This window comes from Cynocephalus volans, chromosome 8 (assembly GCF_027409185.1).
Source record: "Cynocephalus volans isolate mCynVol1 chromosome 8, mCynVol1.pri, whole genome shotgun sequence".
NCBI lineage: Eukaryota > Metazoa > Chordata > Mammalia > Dermoptera > Cynocephalidae > Cynocephalus > Cynocephalus volans.
Window position 1 is genome coordinate 21,536,871 of NC_084467.1, and position 17,925 is coordinate 21,554,795.

Sequence of the window (17,925 nt, forward strand, 5' to 3'; positions counted from 1 at the left end):
AGACAGAGAGGACACTCAGGGAGGTGACCCCGTCTCAGAGCAGTGAGTGCTGGAAGAGCAAACACTTTAACATGGGCTGCGGCAGCCCGCCCCACAGCATGCACGGCACACGGGGGGCCTCAAGCATGGCTCCCCTTCCCAGAGGAAAACCAAACCAGACACACGGGCCCAGCTCCCGCCCACGGCCACAGAATTGCGGGCCGCAGGCTCGCCTGGCCTATCACCTACTGGTTCTCCTCCCTGCTGGCAGCATGAGGGGACAAAGACACAGGTTCAGCTGGGCTCCCAGACGCTGGGCCCAGGCCAAGTCTGGCAGAGAGCCCCCCAACCGGAGGAGAGAGAAGGGGTGTGGCTCACATGGGACGTTGGGAGGGAGTCATTGTCCTTAGGGCAGCCCCAGGGAGAAGACACCTCCCTAGGCAGGAGGGGTGGGGAAGTAACCTGGAACTCCACGCTGGCCAGGTACTCACAGTGTCTGGTAGGTGCTGTCCTTGACTTTGAGGAAGCGCAGCACGAAGAAGGCCACCGCCTGCAGGCTCAGCACCAGCACGACACCCCCAATAAAGCTGGCCCCATCAAAGCCAGGGCTGTGGGCTTCAGGGACTTGGGGGCTCCCTACAAGGGTGAGGCAGGATGGGGGTTGTAACAGGCCCCCATGGACCGGGATCCCAGCCCCACCAGTGCAGGTCCCCTTGAGGCCCCAGTCCTCACTATGGGGGCCTTGAACACAGGGCTTGGAAGTTCAGCCCAGTTCCTGCAGGCAGTTGGGAAGTGCCTGGAAGAACAGTGTCACAGCCAGGGAGGGTAGGGCATTGTTCAGCTCTGACTGTGCTCCTGAGTGGCTCTGTGGCTTTATGCCACATGTCCCCTCTGCACTCCCTGATCACATGGTCCTAAGGGATGGCTGGGTCACATAGCAACTGAGCTCCCTTCTAGCCTCCCTGTCCCTCCCTAGCCCATCAGGGTGAAGATGGACCCAGAACTCAGGCATCCAGACCTCCCAGTCCAGAGCCCCTTTCAGCCTTGGGTCTTAGGGTTTAGAGCCCAGATACAGATAATATCATCCCTTTTCAGGACCCCTAAGCCCTGAGACCCCAGAGTCACCCAAATCAGAGTCCTTATTTAGAGAGAGCAGGAGCAGAGGAAGAAGTGGAGGCCCAGGGCTAAAACCGTACCGAGCAGGTAAGCGGAGACTAGATAATGTATGTCTGAGGGAGGGACCAGGCTGTGAGGGCCAGACATGGCCAAAGTCATCTCACAGGGCAGAGGTGGACTCACGCAGGGTCCCCTGACCCTCTCCTCTGCCCCTTACAGGATAGAGCCTCAGGCTGCAGTTGCCAGGCTGTGGCTGGGTGGCTCCCAGCTGTGCCACATTACCATCGACCCTGCTTTCTCCAACAGGGATTAGATTTCAGGCTGGGCCAGGTGCCCAGAGCAGGGCAGGGCTAGTGGGTGGAAGATCGTTCTGGGACAGTGGGCAGGGCCCAGCTGTGAGCTGGGTCCACCTCCCACAGGTTGTATGTGGAATAAGGGGGCCTAAGAATATGAAGGGCAACGGAGGGTTCCTGCTGCAGCTCAGGGAACTCCAGAGAAGGACGCTGGGGAATAAGGGGCAGAAGATGGAAGAAATGAGCCACACAAGGTTGATCTGGGGCTGGAGCCGAGGGAGCTGAGCCATCAATAATTCAGCCTCTGAGATCGGTTTCCGGCTTTAATTAACCAAGAGCCCCTTCAGCCATCCCTGCCAAGTCTGGTGACCTCCAGGCCCTGAGGTGCAGTGGAAACCAAGGGGCGGGGTTCCGCTCTGCCTGGAACCTGCTTCGTGACCCTCTCTGGGCCTGGTTTGCAGTAGGTAGTTACTGAGGACATCTCACTAGCAACCTCAGCTACACACCCTCAGTTCCAAGGACAGGTCCTAAAGGAGTCACCCTGAGTTCCCAGAACCAGGGATGGGAACCATCGTTTTCTGATCACCTTCAGTGTGCCAGACACTGAAGTGGGCACTGTGCAGCCTTTCATAAATCCTCACAGCAACCCTGTGAGCAGGCATTGTTCAACCCATTTCACAGATGTGCAAACAGGCTCAGAGGAAGAAGTCAAGGGCTGAGGTCACAGAACATGTCAGTGCCTGAGCCCCGACCTGTCTTTCCCTGCACCTCTGGTTCTCCAAACATCCCACCCCCCACATAGTACCTACCCGTTGTGAATGTCTTCGGTTCAGAGGTGGGGTGGTGGTGGGCAGCTGAGGAGACAGGGAATCCATAATAACACAGCCCTCCCCGCCCCTGATTCCCATTAAGACCCCAGCCCCAGACGACAGCTGATTCAGATCAGGCCCCTGTCCCAGCCCCAGACATCCAACATACTTTCAAGCCTTAGTCACAGTTTTCGCCACCAAATGTGCCCTCCATCTCTACCTTCAAGGCTCATCTCTGATGTCACTTCCTCCAGGCAGTCCTCCCCCTCCCCCATTTCATTCTGCACTTCCAAAACTCTCATTATGCCTTAAATTAGAAGAGCTAATGTCCCAGACCTTCCATACATCTGTACCAATTTTCACATGAGGAAACAGGCCAGAGAAGGAAGGGACTTCTCAGCAAGCTAAAGGCAGAATTGAAACTGGACCCAGCTGTTCGTGGACACAGTTCACTCCCTGAGAGAGGTTGGCTCCTCCCAGGAGGTAGGCTCTGGCTGGGGAGACCTCAGCACTCCCCCTCCCCCACAACTTGGTTTAGACTAGTGGGAACCCCCTTACCGGGACATGATTCTGAGCGGTTGTAGACAGCGCAACCTTCCTTGACCACCTCAGCTTGGGCCATACAGTGTCCTGGTGGGAGAAAGTGCAGGGGAGAGGTTTGGGGACAGGGCCCAAGGCCCTGGGGTTGCGAGTTGGGGACACTCGACTTGAGGAGGGCCCACCTCCATACCTGGCTCCTCTGGCCGACATTGCTCCCACACGCAGCCCGAGAGGTTGTGGGCTCTGTCTCCCTCTACACAACGCTCACAGAGCTCCAGTTGTTTGCAGCCCCCTTGGACAGCCGGCCAGATGTTCAAGCGGATCAGGGCTCCCCGCCCAAAGCCTCGAGCTCCTTTACCTGGAAGCAGGGTGGGAGCAGGAAAGGAGCAGCTCCTTGAAGCCAAGCTGCAGCACCTGCCCCACTACTGTGGCTCTTGCCGCTTTGCACACATCTGGGTTCCCACATACACTCACACCTGGATCCCCTAAGACCCACTGCACACCTGGAGCTTCCGCAAGCACATGATTACACACATCTAGAAGCTCCTTCACATTCACCCAGAGCCCACTCCCTTTGCACATACCTGGGGTTCCCAGATACGTTTGGAGCCACCTCCCCCCCCACACCTGAAGCTCACTCATCCCCCCCACCTGGACCCTATGTACACACGGGGCTCCACGCACAGCTGCAGCCTCCTTCTCCCATCCCTGGAGCCCCGCACAGGACGGGAAAGTCCCCTGCCCCCTCTCCTCAAGCCCAGACTGTTCCCGGGAAGGCGGCTGGGTGAGGGGCGTGCTCCGCCTGTCCCCCCTGCCTGGGCCACAAACCAGACCGTGCCCCGCGTTACCAGCCACAGCGAGCTGGGCACACAGGAGGAGGCAGCAGCAGCCGCCACAGAGCGCAGCCCGCAAGGCGCGGGGTCCCGGCGCGGCCATGGGCGCGGGGGCGGGGGCCGGGGTCGGCGGACAGCCGGCGTGGCTCGGCCTTTCTTGACTGGGCTCCGCCGCCTTGTGGGGAGCGAGACCCGGGCAACCGGGGCGGGGCCGGGCGGGGGCGGGGCCAGGTCGAGGCGGGGCCGACGGGAGCGGCCAGGTACATCTGGGCTCGTGGGTTCGGGGCGGAGCCAGGCGGAGGCGGGGCCAGATAAGGGCGTGGCTAGTGGGCGCGGCTAGGTGGGGCGGGGTTCGGTGATCTGGGCGGGGCTCGAACAAAAGGGGGCGGAGTCCAGGACTATTTGCAGACTTGGTTGCTTGGTGCTGCCACCGGGTGCTTCATGAAAACTCTAAGTAGCCACTGTTATCTCTGCTTCACAGGCGAGGAGTGGTGAGTGACTAGTTCGAAGTCACAGAGTTAGTGGCAAAATCTGGATTTAAAGTGAGGACATTTTCCTGCCTTCAGCGTTTGTCTCAGGCCAGGCCTTGTTGGGTGCACCCTCCAGCCAGGCCCCATGACCGCTGAGACCGCTGAGACGGGCCTCAGCTGGCCCCTCGCCTCTGGTGGCGCAGCCTCAGCTTCGGTGCTCCCTCCTTTCTGCCCCTCAGCCCAACGTGTCTGCCTCCAGTCCACCACACCGTCTGGCCAAGTCATGGGTCTCGCCATTACTAAGTCAATGAGGCCTTTCCGAAGCCTTCCCCCATGGCCACCGCTCCTGCTCTGGCACCAGCCCCTTTTGGTTCTTCTACTCCCTGTGCAGCCGCTCCTCAGGTTTCTTAGGAGGCACTTCCTCCTCTCCTCCCCTCTCCTTTTCCCCCCATCTGCCTCTCCTCCTAACCCCCTCTTAATCCGTGGCGGCCCAGTTTAGTCCTTAGCCCTATTCCATACTCTCCTGGGGTCATCTTGGCCATTCCTCTGCCGGCAGTCCCCATTTAAAAGTCAAGTCTCTAATCTCCATCTCCAGGCCAGTTCTGGCTCTATCGCTGCCACACCTGTAACTAATACTTACTACTAGCAGAATATATATTCTAGAAGAGCCTTTACTTGCAGCTGCTTGTCTAATAGCCACAACTAACCCCTAGGCATGGGTTTCGTCGTCCACAATTTGCAGGCTGTTCAGGGACACACAGTGACAGCACAGCGGGCCGAAGCCACAGTCGAATGAAGCTAGAGGCCACTCTCCCCTCTGCTACGCCTCCTGTGGGCCCACCTGCTTCCTGGGCACCTTCACCTGAGTGTCCCTTAGGCCCCTGAAACTTCCCAGCCCCTTTTCTCCACTCAGGGAGGCCCCTTCATCCCCCCAGCCACCCAGGTTGGAAATCATAGTCTCATCTTCGCCTCCTCCGTCTGTCTCAGCCTCCAGATTAAAATCCTCTGGATTCTGCCCCTAAGTATCTCCTGGGCCCTGCTCCCTCATCCTCCCCCTGCCGGCCTCACTGCCTCTCAGCCTCCAGACCCCTTCCCAAGCTGGCCCTCACAGTGCAGTGCTCTTCTGAAACCATAGATTTGATCCCATCTCTTCCAGTTAACAACTTTTCAACAATGGTTTGGCCTCCACAACCCTTTGATTCCTGGCTCTAGAAGTCTCTCTATCTTGTCTTGGTTTCTCCCCGTCACTTTCCTACTGTCCAAGACGATAGAATAGCAGGCCCCCTGTTCATACCTCCTTGATTTATCCTAGCTGTTCTCTCTCCTGCAGGGTCTTCCTCCACCCCAGACTCCATCTGCCTGGCAAACTAATCCTTCAGGACACCACTAAAAGGCCACCTCTTGCACAAAGCCCTCTCTGCCTGTCTGAGATGAAACTGAGCTGCTTCAGCACTTGTCCCAGCTAGTAGATCCGAATCCATCTGATTTCCCCTCACTAGAGTCCCTGCAATATCTTGCCTGAATGACTGCAGTGGCCTCCTAGTGGGGCTTCTGCTCTCCACCCCCCAGTCTGTTCTCCACTTGGCCGTCAGAGTGATCCTTTGAAAACATGTCAGATCAATTCATTCCTCTGCTGAAGTCCACCAGTGGCCCCTGTCTCACTGCTTTCCACGACCCGCATGATCTCCTACCCACCTCTCCCCTTTCCTCATTTGACTCCAGACACACTAGACTCCTTTCTAGTTCTCAAACACATCATCTCCTTCCCTCCTCAGGGACTTTGCATTTGCCATGACCTCTCTTTGAAACTCTTCGATTCCCTCTTCGATTGACTTGTTCCATGACCTCCCTACCTAACAGAGGTCTCCTGGTTATTTTACGTCACAACCCCTGCTTTTTCCTTAGAGCATGTATCAAATGTATAATTAATTACTCACTTGTGTCCTAGGCTGTAAGTTCTGTGAAGGCAGGAACCACGTTTATCTTCTTCCCTAGTGAACTCTTTGCATACAGTAAGAGCTAAATAGATGTTTATTAAGTAACCATACCGCACCATGTTGTGACTGTTCATGTACACATTTGTCTGCCCTACCAGTCTGTGAGACCCTCAAGGGCTCCCTACTTGTTCATTTCTCCCCATTAAAATGGAAGCTCTGGAGGGAGGTTTTGGTAATGGGGAACAATAATCAGCCACAATGTATATCGACAAAATAAAATAAAATAAAATAAAAAAGAAATTAGTGTTAAAAATAAAAAATTTAAAAAAATAAAAAATAAATAAAAAATAAAATAAAATGGAAGCTCCTTGAAGAAGCAGGGATTTTTGTTCACTACTGTATCCTCTGTGCCTAGCAAATAGTAGATGCTCAATAAATATTTATTGAATGTTGAAAATGCAGAAATATAGCTAGATCATCTCTCCATCCCTAGCACTTACCGAAATCCAAGCTCAGGGAACCTGTCAGTGAATATTGGCTGAGGGGATGGGTCTGTGCTAAGAATGCACGCACTGACGATGCCCAGACCCTCGGGTCTTGGACAAGGGGCTTAGGTGTGGAGATTATTTGACACACATACACATGCATATGCACACACACACCTCCCTTTAGAATTTAGGCCCAAAGAATTCCCCAGACTGATGGAGAAGGTAGGTAAGGAAAGAAGCCTCACCTGGAAGTGAGTGCTCACAGCCATCTGGTGGCCACCTGGGGAACTGCGGGTATTGTCAGCCCAAGTCAAACTACCCCTAGCTCCTTCTGGGGAGAGGGTAAGATCTGGGCTACAATGGAAGGCACACTGGATTTGGTTACAGAAGGATCTGGCTTCAGCTGACAGCACCTGGAAGGTGGGAAGGATTGGAGAGGGTATCAATGGTGGGGAAGAATCAGGGGGTGGGGAATCAAGAATCAAGAATCAAAGGGCTGCCTCTTCCTCTAGAGAGCAGCTCTTCAGGGAGGAGGGACCTGATTGGCAGCGATGGCCCAATTGTCTTGTCAGCAGGGGCAGTTTAATGCAAGAGAGAGAGCATGCATGTGAAAATCCTAGCCTCGCTTCAGGCTCTTGGGTCTCTGGGGTTTCTCAGGGTTAGAAATGTCACTGCAGTCTTTTCCTCCCTGGCTGCCTGAGAATCAACCTCCATTGTGACGGACACAGTAACTGTTTGGATCAGGAAGTTCATTACCAACCAACTACTTCAGCGGAACAAATGATCATTGATGCCTTTCACCCTGGGAGGGCACCAGTACCTTCACAGAAATTTGGGAAAAACTAGCCAAAAATATACAAGACCACACTGGAGGTCATCTTTGTAGTTGGATTCAGAGCCCGTTTTGGTGGTGGCCGGTCGGCTTGGGCATGATTTACTGTTCCTTGGATTATGCAAAGAAAAAGTAATCCAAACACAGACTTGCAGGACATGGCCCATATGAGAAGAAAAATACCATAAGAAAACTGCTAATGGAACTCAAGAACAGAATGAAGACAGTCTGAGGGACCCCAAAGGCCAATGCTGAAGCTGGAAAACAGAAAGATTCTGCAATGGTTTTATCTGCAGTGATGGTACAAATTTTGCACCAGAGGATTAATACACTATGAAAACTTCAAGAAATATATCACTGACATCCAGAATAGCAGAAGATAGTCTCCCATGCACCCCTTTCTTGCCACCTTCCTAGCAGCCTTCACACTTCTCTTAGACCAGAGCTCTACTGAGAACCAGCTCTGATCAGGGGGAAAGTGGATACCTGAGTCTTGGGGTGCTGATGCCCTTGTCTCCTCTCTGACACCCCCACCTTCCTTAACACCAGGTGTACTCCTACTCTCCCTGTGTCTTCCTTCTTTCTCCAGCTGTTCCTTTTTAGTTTAATCATCCAGTCAACAAATACTTATGAAACACCCATTACTTGTCAGGCACTGTTCTCAGCAGAAAATAGGACGTAGTCACTACCTTCATGGAGCTTACACTCTAATGGAGCTGACACGTAGTAAGGAAACAAACAAATAAACATGAATAAATATGTAATTTCAGGAGAGCTACATGCTCTGAAAAATAATAAATCAAGAGAAAGGGAGAGTGATGGGAAAGGGAGTGATAATCTGGGATAGAGGTCAGAGAAGCCCATTTTGGGGCTTTTTTTGGGCATTTGGCAGCAGAGACCTGGAGACCTGGATGAGAGGCAAAGGGGTTTTAGGCAGATGGGACAGCGAGTGCAAAGGTCCAGGAACAGGAACGCCCTCATCCACAGTTTGTGCCTTGAGTGGCATGTTCCCCAAGGCCCCCCCCTCACTCTGCTCTCTCCCCTGGGTGATGTCAGCTGCCTCTAGGCCCTCTCTGTTACCACCTGCACACCTATGCCTCTCAGGTGTCCTCCATTGGCCAGATATATCAATGATAGCCAACACATAGCCAGTGCTGATAACATGCTGGCCCCTTCCCAACAATCCTATGAGGCAGGTACCAATATTATCCCTATTCTATAGATGATAAAACAGGCACAGAGAGCCTAAGAAACTTCCCAAAGTAACACAGCTAGGAAATGGAGGAATTGGGATTTGAATCCAGTCTACACTCCGGAACACCTCCACCTGCTTAGCACCCCAAACTCACCACATCCAACCCGAAAAACATCATCTTCCCTAGCCCCGGCCCCCTCCTCTTCCCATGTTCCCTGCCACCAGCCTTCCCCACTGCCCCACACCCAAGCCCCAAGCCTGCGCAGCGGACCCTGACTTGGGAGCTTCAGTGGTGCTGTGATGGGGAGAGGAGTCAGGTGGGGCCTGGGATCTGGGCCCCACTTGTTTCATCAAGCCCCAAACCCGATCCTCCTCCCCATCCCCCTCCCACAGGCCTGGATGATTCTAGTGAGGATCAAAGTTAGAGACATAGGGAGGAGGAGGAGGCAGCTCCCCTTCCCCAAACGGACACATCTGTTACACCTGGAGAAGTCTGCTGGGGTGGGTCCCTGGGATTGAGGACAGGCAGGATTGGGTGCCTAAAATGGGAGGCTGAGAGGCGTCTGCCCTGAGGACTGAGCTGTCAGGTTTTCTGCTTTCGAGTTCTTCCTGGCTCCCCATCTCCTGCTGCTTCAGGGAAGTGCCCCCCACCCCACCATGCTGGCTTTCCAGATCCTTGAATAAATAACTCAGGCTTTGAAATCTTGCCAGGCCCACCCCTCCTGTGCTGTGAGGATGCTATTGGGCTGACATGAGTGACGTCACCCAGATCCTTATCCCAGCCCCAGCATCACGGGACCTGCCTTGACAGCAACTTCAGTCACTGTCAGTCCAGACCCTCTACCCTGTCTCCCTCACCCTGGGGCCCACTCACCACAGTCACCTGATATCTTCTACAACCCTCATGACTTTGTCACCTCAATACCTCAGCACTTCTCACAGGGTCATGGTGACCTGAAGTCCCATCACCTGGACGGTCTGTCCTCCCTGCCACCGTCTTTCCTACCGTGGGAACCCTGTACTCCATCATGCTGCAGAGTCACACTGACACTGCTGTGGCTGCCGCGGGGCTTCCTCTTTTACCCTCGGCGTCCCACGGCCACGATCCCCCAAGATCCTGTCACCATGCTCAGACTGTCACTGCCACCCACATTTCTGCTCCCTTGTGCTCCTGTCACTGTCACCTCAGAGCCCCCTCCTCTCGGCAACCCCGTCATCCTCATCAGGGACGCCCATTCAGTCCCATCACTCGGTCTCCGTCACCTAGATTCCGTCAGCCTGTCTCTGCCACCCGAGGGTCCCATCACTCCACAGCCTATCTGGGTGCCCTTTCCGCTCCGCCTCCCACATCCCCTGCAGCTTCCCTGAGACTTCCCCAAGGCTCTCTCACCAGAGCCCCCGAAACCCCTGGCCCGCAGAGGGCGCAGCGTCAAGGACAGTACGGGCCAACTCGGGAGGGGGCGGCGCCGCGGCCACGGTCGCTTTTTATGAATGGGGGAGCGGGCGGTGCGAGGCCTCATTACTATGCCGCGCAGCCGGCGTTGCGCCCCAGCGCGCTGCGCCCATTGGCCAAGCGGGCAGTGACGTCACACAACCGGTGGCCGGGGGCGGGGCGGCGTGACTCACGCCGCTTCTCCCGCGGCCGCGGGGGCTTCTCCGGGTCCGCGCACACCCTGAGCCGCCAGGACCCGCGCCGAACCTCCCCGCGGCCCGGCTGCGCCCGGTCCTGAGCAGTGAGTAGCGGGCCCCGCGGCGGGCACCAGGCATCCGTGAGGGCACGCAGGATCCTAGGACTCTGGGCCGGCGGAAGGCTGCTGGCTAGGGTCGGAGGTCGCGGCCGGGATGCTGGGTTAGCAGGCTGGGGCCCAAGAGTTTGGGTGCTGTAGCCGTCAGCTGGGTGACCTGGCGAAGGCTGAGCATTCCTGCAGGGACCCGAGGTCCTGGAGGGACGGATGGTTATTTGAGGTTGGGCCGGCAGGAGGCGTCTGGGGCAGGGACCCCGGCGTCTGAGCAGCAGGAGGTGCCTGACTTAGGCATCCAGACATCAGGGCAGAAGGCGGAGTCAGGCTCAAGATCCAGGTGTCCGGGCTGCAGAGGTCTGACTCAGGGACCCAGGCTTCCAGTGGGGGGGTGTCTGTTCCAGAGACCTGGAGATTCAGGCAGAAAGAGGGGTCCAGCCGGTCCAGACAGACGTCTGGGAGGAGGTGTGTTGGGTGGGGCTGAATTCCCAAGTGTTGTTACCCTAGGAGCGTGGGGTGAGGCTGGAGGGAGCTTCACGCGCATTCCCTGGGGGCGGAGCCTGGGGCTGGCAGGACTGAGAATCGTGAGGGGTCTGGGAGTCTCAGAAAGGAGCCAGCGTCATCCTCTCTGATGGGAGGGAGCAGAGCTGCCCTCACAGTTGAGAAGTATTTCTCTCCCCCAGTCTTGAGCCTTTCAGGGGCACCCTCTGGATCCTATGGGCCCCCATTCATGTATGGCAATCCTTCTTCTGGTCCTTCTCTGGTCACACACGTGGGAAAAAGAGGCCTGCAGGACCTTAAAGGATTGGAAGGGAAGGTGAACAGACCCAGAACAGGGATCCCCAGGAAAAGACACCACCTGTTTAGAGGCCTGGGGGCATTGGAGAGGACAAAGCTAACCTGGGAAGAGCCTCAGGTCATGAATGAGGGGACAAGGCATTGGGACCCTACCAGGTATTCTGAGGAGAGACTCCTACCACCTATCCTGCAGGGCACCTCACCCCCTCCAGACCCCTCCTCCCACTACCCAGCCCTGCCAGCTTCTCACAGGGCCTTTCTCCTGCAGGTACCATGACGTGGGGTGCAGGCAGCCCCCTGGCCTGGCTCTCAGCTGGCTCTGACAACGTGAACGTGAGCAGTGTGGGCCCAGCAGAGGGTCCCACGGGCCCAGCTACAACACTGCCCTCACCCAGGGCCTGGGATGTGGTGCTGTGCATCTCAGGCACCCTGGTGTCCTGCGAAAACGCGCTGGTGGTGGCCATCATCGTGGGCACTCCCACCTTCCGCGCCCCCATGTTCCTGCTAGTGGGCAACCTGGCTGTGGCAGACCTGCTGGCAGGCCTAGGCCTGGTCCTACACTTTGCTGCTGTCTTCTGCATTGGCTCGGCGGAGATGAGCCTGGTGCTGGTGGGTGTGCTGGCAATGGCCTTTACTGCCAGTGTCGGCAGCCTACTGGCCATCACTGTTGACCGCTACCTTTCTCTGTACAATGCCCTCACCTACTACTCGGAGACAACAGTGACACGGACCTACGTGATGCTGGCTCTAGTGTGGGGGGGTGCCCTGGGCCTGGGGCTGCTGCCTGTGCTAGCCTGGAACTGCCTAGATGGCCTGATCACATGTGGCGTGGTATATCCACTCTCCAAGAACCATCTGGTGGTCCTGGCCATTGCCTTCTTCATGGTGTTTGGCATCATGCTGCAGCTCTATGCCCAGATCTGCCGCATCATCTGCCGCCATGCCCAGCAGATTGCCCTCCAGCGACACCTGCTGCCTGCCTCCCACTATGTGGCCACCCGCAAGGGCATTGCCACACTGGCTGTGGTGCTTGGCGCCTTTGCTGCCTGCTGGTTGCCCTTCACCGTCTACTGCCTGCTGGGCGATGCCCACTCCCCGCCCCTCTACACCTATCTCACCCTGCTCCCCGCCACCTACAACTCCATGATCAATCCCATCATCTATGCCTTCCGCAACCAGGACGTGCAGAAGGTGCTGTGGGCCATCTGTTGCTGCTGTTCCTCTTCCAAGATCCCCTTCCGATCCCGCTCCCCCAGTGATGTCTAGTTGCGTCCCTGGCGACCCTTCAGCCCTGATCACTACAGAATTCTAGAATGTTAGGTTCTCCAGGCTTTATTCCAAACCCCCAGCTCCACACCCCCCAAGACCCAGCTGGTTCTGGAGTTCTAGGACATTGGGTGTTTCAGGTTTCTGTTCAGATCCCTGGGGGGCCCAGTTGGCTCCATGGTTCTAGAATGTTCAGGTGGTCAGCGTTGCACTCAGAAATGGTCCACGGCCCAGCTGGTTTGCAGTTCCAGAATGCTGGGAGTTTTATAGTTGCCATTCCAAGTCCCTCTCCCAAACTTGACCTTGACCGTGTCACTTTATTTTTGAATTGCTGAGCTAAAGAGAGGTTAGTCACTGAGTTGCCTAGATAAGAGAAAGATTTATCTATGTATATATGTGCACATACAAAGAGAGTATCTATTTATGGTTTATTTATTTATAAATTTATTTATGGGTGGTAAGGGGAAAAAAAGAGACCCACATCTTGAAATCCAGGCCATACCAGGGTACCCCCAGTCCTTATACCCCCATTTCTGACCTCAATTCCTGGAGGGGGGAAAGGGAGAAAGAGAAACCACATATTTTGTTATTATTTTTGCTTATTTTTTATCGAAGAGATCATAGAAACCAGAGTCTTCTCCCCAGGCCCGCCCCCCTCGGGTTTACAGGGGGAACACACCAGCCTCTGGTTTTTTATTTTTTTAAAAAGCCATCACCTGAGCAACCGAGAATTCCTCTGCGCTGGGGGCTGGCTGCCCTCTGGTGGCCGTTTGGGGGAAACTGCAACCCGGCCAGGCAACTGGGACCAGAACATGCAACCCCAACTCCTCTCCAGCCTGGTGTCCAGAGCCACAGCCATGGCCTGGGAGCCAGGCCTCACCTTGGGGTGCCCTAGAGGAGGCAGGGCATGAGCCAACACCCCATCCCTCTGCCAACCGGGTTATGGCCCCCAGTGTATTCCCTGTTCCTGTCCCCAACCCAACTCAATAAAAAATGATTTTGTGATAAATATATTTCTGTATGTTTGTGTGGAGGGTGTGGAGTGGGGCCTGGTGGGAGGTAGCCTGAAATGAGAGGGTCAGGCCAGGCGTGAGGGGTCCGGAAAGCTGGAAAACCAGTGTAGAGTGTGGCTGGCCGGTGACCGCCCCCCCTCCCCCCAAGGATGACAGTGCCCCTCTACTCAGACCCGGGCACTGGCTGGCAAGGACCTCTCCTCCCCCTAGGGGCAGGAATCAGGATGTTGGCCCTTCTTGGGTTGAAGATGCCCACATCCATCCCACATTAGATGGGTTTGGGGCTTTGTCATGAAGACTATGTTCAAAGTATGTCAGTTTCCTTAATAATAATAGCCCCTCCTAATAGTGGGTGTCCACTGTATGCTAGGCACTGCGCTAAGTGCTGCCTCACTTATGCCTAACAAGCATTCTGTGGCACAAGTCATATTTTCTCCAGTCGGTGACTGGCCCTGGGTCATTCAGCTAGAAAGTGGTACAGCTAGGATTCAAACCTGGAATATTTGTTTCTAGAATCTGTGCTCTGTCTACGGGGCAATGGCCTCTCATTTCCTTCCTTCCAAAGCCTGGGGCTTAGGATATTCTGGACACTGATTTAAGGTGGAGTTCATTCTCAGGGTCACTGGGCCACATTTAGGAGGTGGTTGGATGGGGTCAATCTGGAGCTGGAAGAGCTTCTTGTCTATGCAAAAGTTTCTTGTCTATAAGCGTGTGCCTTTGGGGTTATATGTGTGCACGGCCGAGTTTGGGTGTTTGGCGAGGGGAAGAGGACCACAGAAAGAATGTGTTTATCTGGCAAGGGCAGGAGCAGGTTTGGGGTGTGGCTGAAGAGGAAACTGATTAGCCAAGACTCCCAGCCTCTCAGGCCTTCCGGTTGGGCAAAGCCTGGAGGTGGGGCCCTCGGAGCATTTCTGGCCCACCCCTTCATCACACAGATGGAGACGAGGCCCAAAGAGGAGCAGCCATGTGTTCACGATTCAAAGTCACACAGCTGTGCCAGGCTAGGATGCAGGTCTTTCTCCATTTCCCTGGACAGAGAGAGCTCTTTTGCCTGGTGTTGAAGACCCTTCTCTAAGAATGGCCACAGGAGTTCAAGGCAGGTGGACATGCCACCAGGCCCAGGCACAATGTGGGGAGGCCCCACCAGGTCAGGCTGAGCCCTATCCTCTCTCCCTATCTTCCTGGAAGGTCTCTGGGAAAGACCCCACTCAGTAAGCACCTCCCCTATGCCAAACTTGGACCCAAACATTTCACACATCTCGCTGGCTTCAGGTGGGTACTATTGCTCTCCCCGTTTTACAAAAGAGGAAACTGAGGCTCTGAGAGTCATGAACTTCCATTCACTCACTGCTCTCCTGTGGACAGCTTACATTCTAGTTGAGGGAAATAGCAATGAACAGAAAAGTTTCCAAAAAATGTAATGTTAGATAAGTCCTTGGAGAAAAATAAAGTAGGGAAGGATAGGAAGTATGTGAGTAATTTTTATTTCTTTATTTAGCGGCTGGCCGGTCTAGGGATCAGAACCTGTGACCTGGGGTTGTAAGTCTGTACACTAAACAACTGAGCTAACGGGCCAACTGATTATGTGAGTTATATTTAAATAAAGATGGCCAAGAAAGGCCTCCCTGAAAGGTGACATTTGGTTTGCCCAAAGTCACATAGTTAGTAAGGAATTGAGCTGGGATTTGAACCCAGGTACATCTGACTCCAACTCAGTTTCTTTCCTGGTTGAGGAAGTGGGTTCCAGGAAAAACTCAGAAGCAGCAAGCAAGGAAATTGGGGTAGGAAGGCCTGTCCCCAGGCTGGGGAGTAGCTGAGGGTGTCCAGGTGACCCCCCCAGATGCTAGGAGGGGCCATGGAGGGAAGGGCCTTCTTGCTCCCCTCCCCCCCCATGCTCCTGAGGAGCCCCCAGCAGGTGCCCATGCTGCCTTGGATGGGGTTGGGCCCTTTGCTTCTCCTGCCCTGCTTCCAGCTCCAGGGCCCAAGCAGGCTCCTACTGCCTGCCATCCTTGTGTCTGGGAGGGTCTGTGTTGGGCCCCTGTGCTGATGGTCTTTCTCTGTCTGTGCTGGGTCTGAGGCATTTCTGGGAGCCTGCATCTGGGGCCTCTGTCTTGGGTCCTGGGCCCACCCTGAGGGCTGTCTGAATCTGTCCTTCAGGTTGGAGCCTGCGTGTAGTGGACTGGTTGGGCTTTCCCTCCTCCTGGGATTCTGCAGACGCAGGTCCTCCCTGTGCCCCTGCCCCATGATTCCTGCAGGAAGCCTGTGCAGCTGAGCCCTGCTGTGGCCATGGAGCTGTGATGAATACAATACACCTTACTACACCTTCCTGAGTGAACATTTGAGGAGCAGTCTTGCCTTCCTCCTCAGAGTGGAGGCCCCTGAAGGCAGGGCTGTGTGTCCCTCCTCCAACTAAGGGCCACTGAGAGAAGGGATATACCTGTCCCCTCAAACTGAAGGCTCCTGAAAGCAGATCTCTCCTTAAAACTAGGGGCTCCTGAATACAAGGTCATATCTCCCTCCTCAGACTGGAAACTCCTGAGATCTGGACTCTGTCTCTTGCCTTAGACTGAGGGCCCCTGAAAGCAGGGTCATGTCTTTTGCTTCAGAGTGAGAGCCCCTAGCAGCAGGACTGCGTCTTCCCCCTCAGACTTAAGCCTCCTATGTTTCTTTCTGCCTCAGACTCCTCTGGTGCTCAGCCAGGGGCTGCTCAGCACCACAGGTTGGGTGTGCGTGTGTGCGTGTGTGTGTATGTGTTTGGGGAGGGGTAGCCAAGCCTCCCAGCCTCTCTGTCCCTGCCAGCTTTCCATCCCCCATGCCTGATCCCATCCAGCTACAGAGGCCCAGGAGGGTGAGCTGGGCAGTGGGGCTCCCTGAATTGGGGGAAGGCCTAGAGCCCCACCTTCCTGCTGCAGTAGGCCCTGGGATGGGGGTGGGGCCCATCTCTCCTTCCCTTCTCCTCTGGTCCTATGTGGTGTGGGGGGGCAGCCCCGAATGCTGAGCCCCCGCTGGGGCCATGACCGCCTCTCCCTGCAATAAGTGAGGAGACAGCAGCTATTAATATAAGATGAGTTCACGGGCTCACAGCTTCCGCAGGCTGGAAAACAGGCTCCCGGGGCCGGGGGCTGCGGCAAGGCTCGTCTGTCAGATTCCCTCCTGGAGACTGGAGACCGCCAGCCCGCATCCCCCAGCTCCTTCTGTGCTGAGACCTGCACAAACACGGACACATGCACAAGGGCACACACAGACACACATACGGGCGTCCAGGTCCCTGGCTGTTCAGAGCAAACACACACAAACACATTCAGACACGCATGTATACACAGACACATCTGCATAAGAGTGCACACACACTTGTGCACACAGATACATCATTGCACATGTATACACAGACCACGTCAACTTTCTGTGCACATTTTCGTGCTGGAGCTTATATTTGAGTGTATGTACAGGCCCTTGCACACGTGTATACACAGAGACTCTTGTATACACATGTGCACACAGATCTAGACATGCATGAGTACCCAAACCCATTTGCACACCACTGCACACCCACATATACACAGACAGAAAACTGCACCTGTGTATACAGATGGTGTCTATAGTCCTGTATACACATTTGCATGCAGGATCACACTCAAGGCCTTGAGTGCATGTACATGTCCTTTCACACACAGTGCACACACACTTGTACATGTGTTCTGCTGCTGTCAGTGCTCAGCAATCACAGATTCAGAGGCCAGCCCTTGGTTTCCAGCACCAACAGGCCGGTTCAGCACTCTCTCCCAGTTCCCCCACTCCCCCAGCCTCATGACAGGCAGCTCATGCTTCTGCCAACCCCAATGCCTGCCTTTGGCTTCCCGCCCCCTGGGGGTCCCCAGATCCTTGATTAACCCCCTTGCTAATTGGCCACCAGCTCCTTGACTTTGCTGCAGGCCTTCTCGGGAGCTGGGAGCGAGCTGCTTCTGCTGCAAATTGGCCAAGCAGGATGGGACTGGGGAATTGTGTGCATGTGTGAAGTGAAGGTGGGAGTGCTGTGAGCCCAGTGCCTGGCTCTTGGGAGGCACTCCTATGATTCTTGTGCACACAGTCACATAAAGCCATCCCTGCATGCACATTTACACACACTCACCAGTCATGTGTGTACACATATTCCACCCCACTCTACACACCAGTACATGTGGACATTTGCACATACCCAAGTACAATTGTGAACATACCAAGTATGCACACAAGCAAAATTTTATATGTGCATAGTCACCTGCCAGATATGCAGACTCCATTTTTAATGAACATCTGAACATACAAAAATATACCTCAACTAAACAAACAAATGCAGTTACATGTATACAGGCTTGCAAACACATACATTTACATGTTACATGTAATGAATGTTCTCCTAAGTGTACTTGTAGGCATGCATGCACATGCATCCACGTTGAGTGCACACACGTGGAGTCCAGACATGCACACACTACCACTTACATGTGTACATGTCTTGGTGAACAAGCCACCAAGTGGTCACAGGCTAGGAAGAACCCCCTTTAGCCTGTCTCCGGCTTTGCTTCAAAGGAAGCTTGAGGTCTGCTCAGTTTACTGTTGGGGGGAGGAGTGGTGGAA

General features: G+C 54.9%; 2 protein-coding genes across 2 annotated transcripts; one reads left to right on the top strand and one right to left on the bottom strand.

Annotated features, from left to right (window-relative positions):
• Positions 1–466: 466 nt before the first annotated feature.
• Positions 467–3,673, bottom strand: CD164L2 (CD164 molecule like 2). Its single transcript, XM_063107111.1, has 5 exons — positions 3,586–3,673; positions 2,928–3,095; positions 2,756–2,827; positions 2,198–2,242; positions 467–615 (listed from the first exon to the last, which is right to left on the bottom strand). Exons 1-5 carry the CDS (start codon positions 3,671–3,673, stop codon positions 467–469), a joined length of 522 nt encoding a protein of 173 aa, XP_062963181.1.
• A 7,629-nt stretch (positions 3,674–11,302) lies between these two features.
• Positions 11,303–12,295, top strand: GPR3 (G protein-coupled receptor 3). The gene has a single exon (XM_063107162.1). It carries the CDS (start codon positions 11,303–11,305, stop codon positions 12,293–12,295), a length of 993 nt encoding a protein of 330 aa, XP_062963232.1.
• The last annotated feature ends 5,630 nt before the right edge of the window (positions 12,296–17,925 follow it).

Bases quoted from the DNA above. Each gene is read 5' to 3' on its own strand.
- GPR3 (XM_063107162.1), top strand. From the start codon at position 11,303: ATGACGTGGGGTGCAGGCAGCCCCCTGGCCTGGCTCTCAGCTGGCTCT.
- CD164L2 (XM_063107111.1), bottom strand. From the start codon at position 3,673: ATGGCCGCGCCGGGACCCCGCGCCTTGCGGGCTGCGCTCTGTGGCGGC. The intron at 3,096-3,585 runs GTAACGCGGGGC...CCCTGCTTCCAG, and splicing joins TGCCCAGCTCGCTGTGGCTG to GTAAAGGAGCTCGAGGCTTT. The intron at 2,243-2,755 runs GTAAGGGGGTTC...CTGTCTCCTCAG, and splicing joins CCGCTCAGAATCATGTCCCG to CTGCCCACCACCACCCCACC.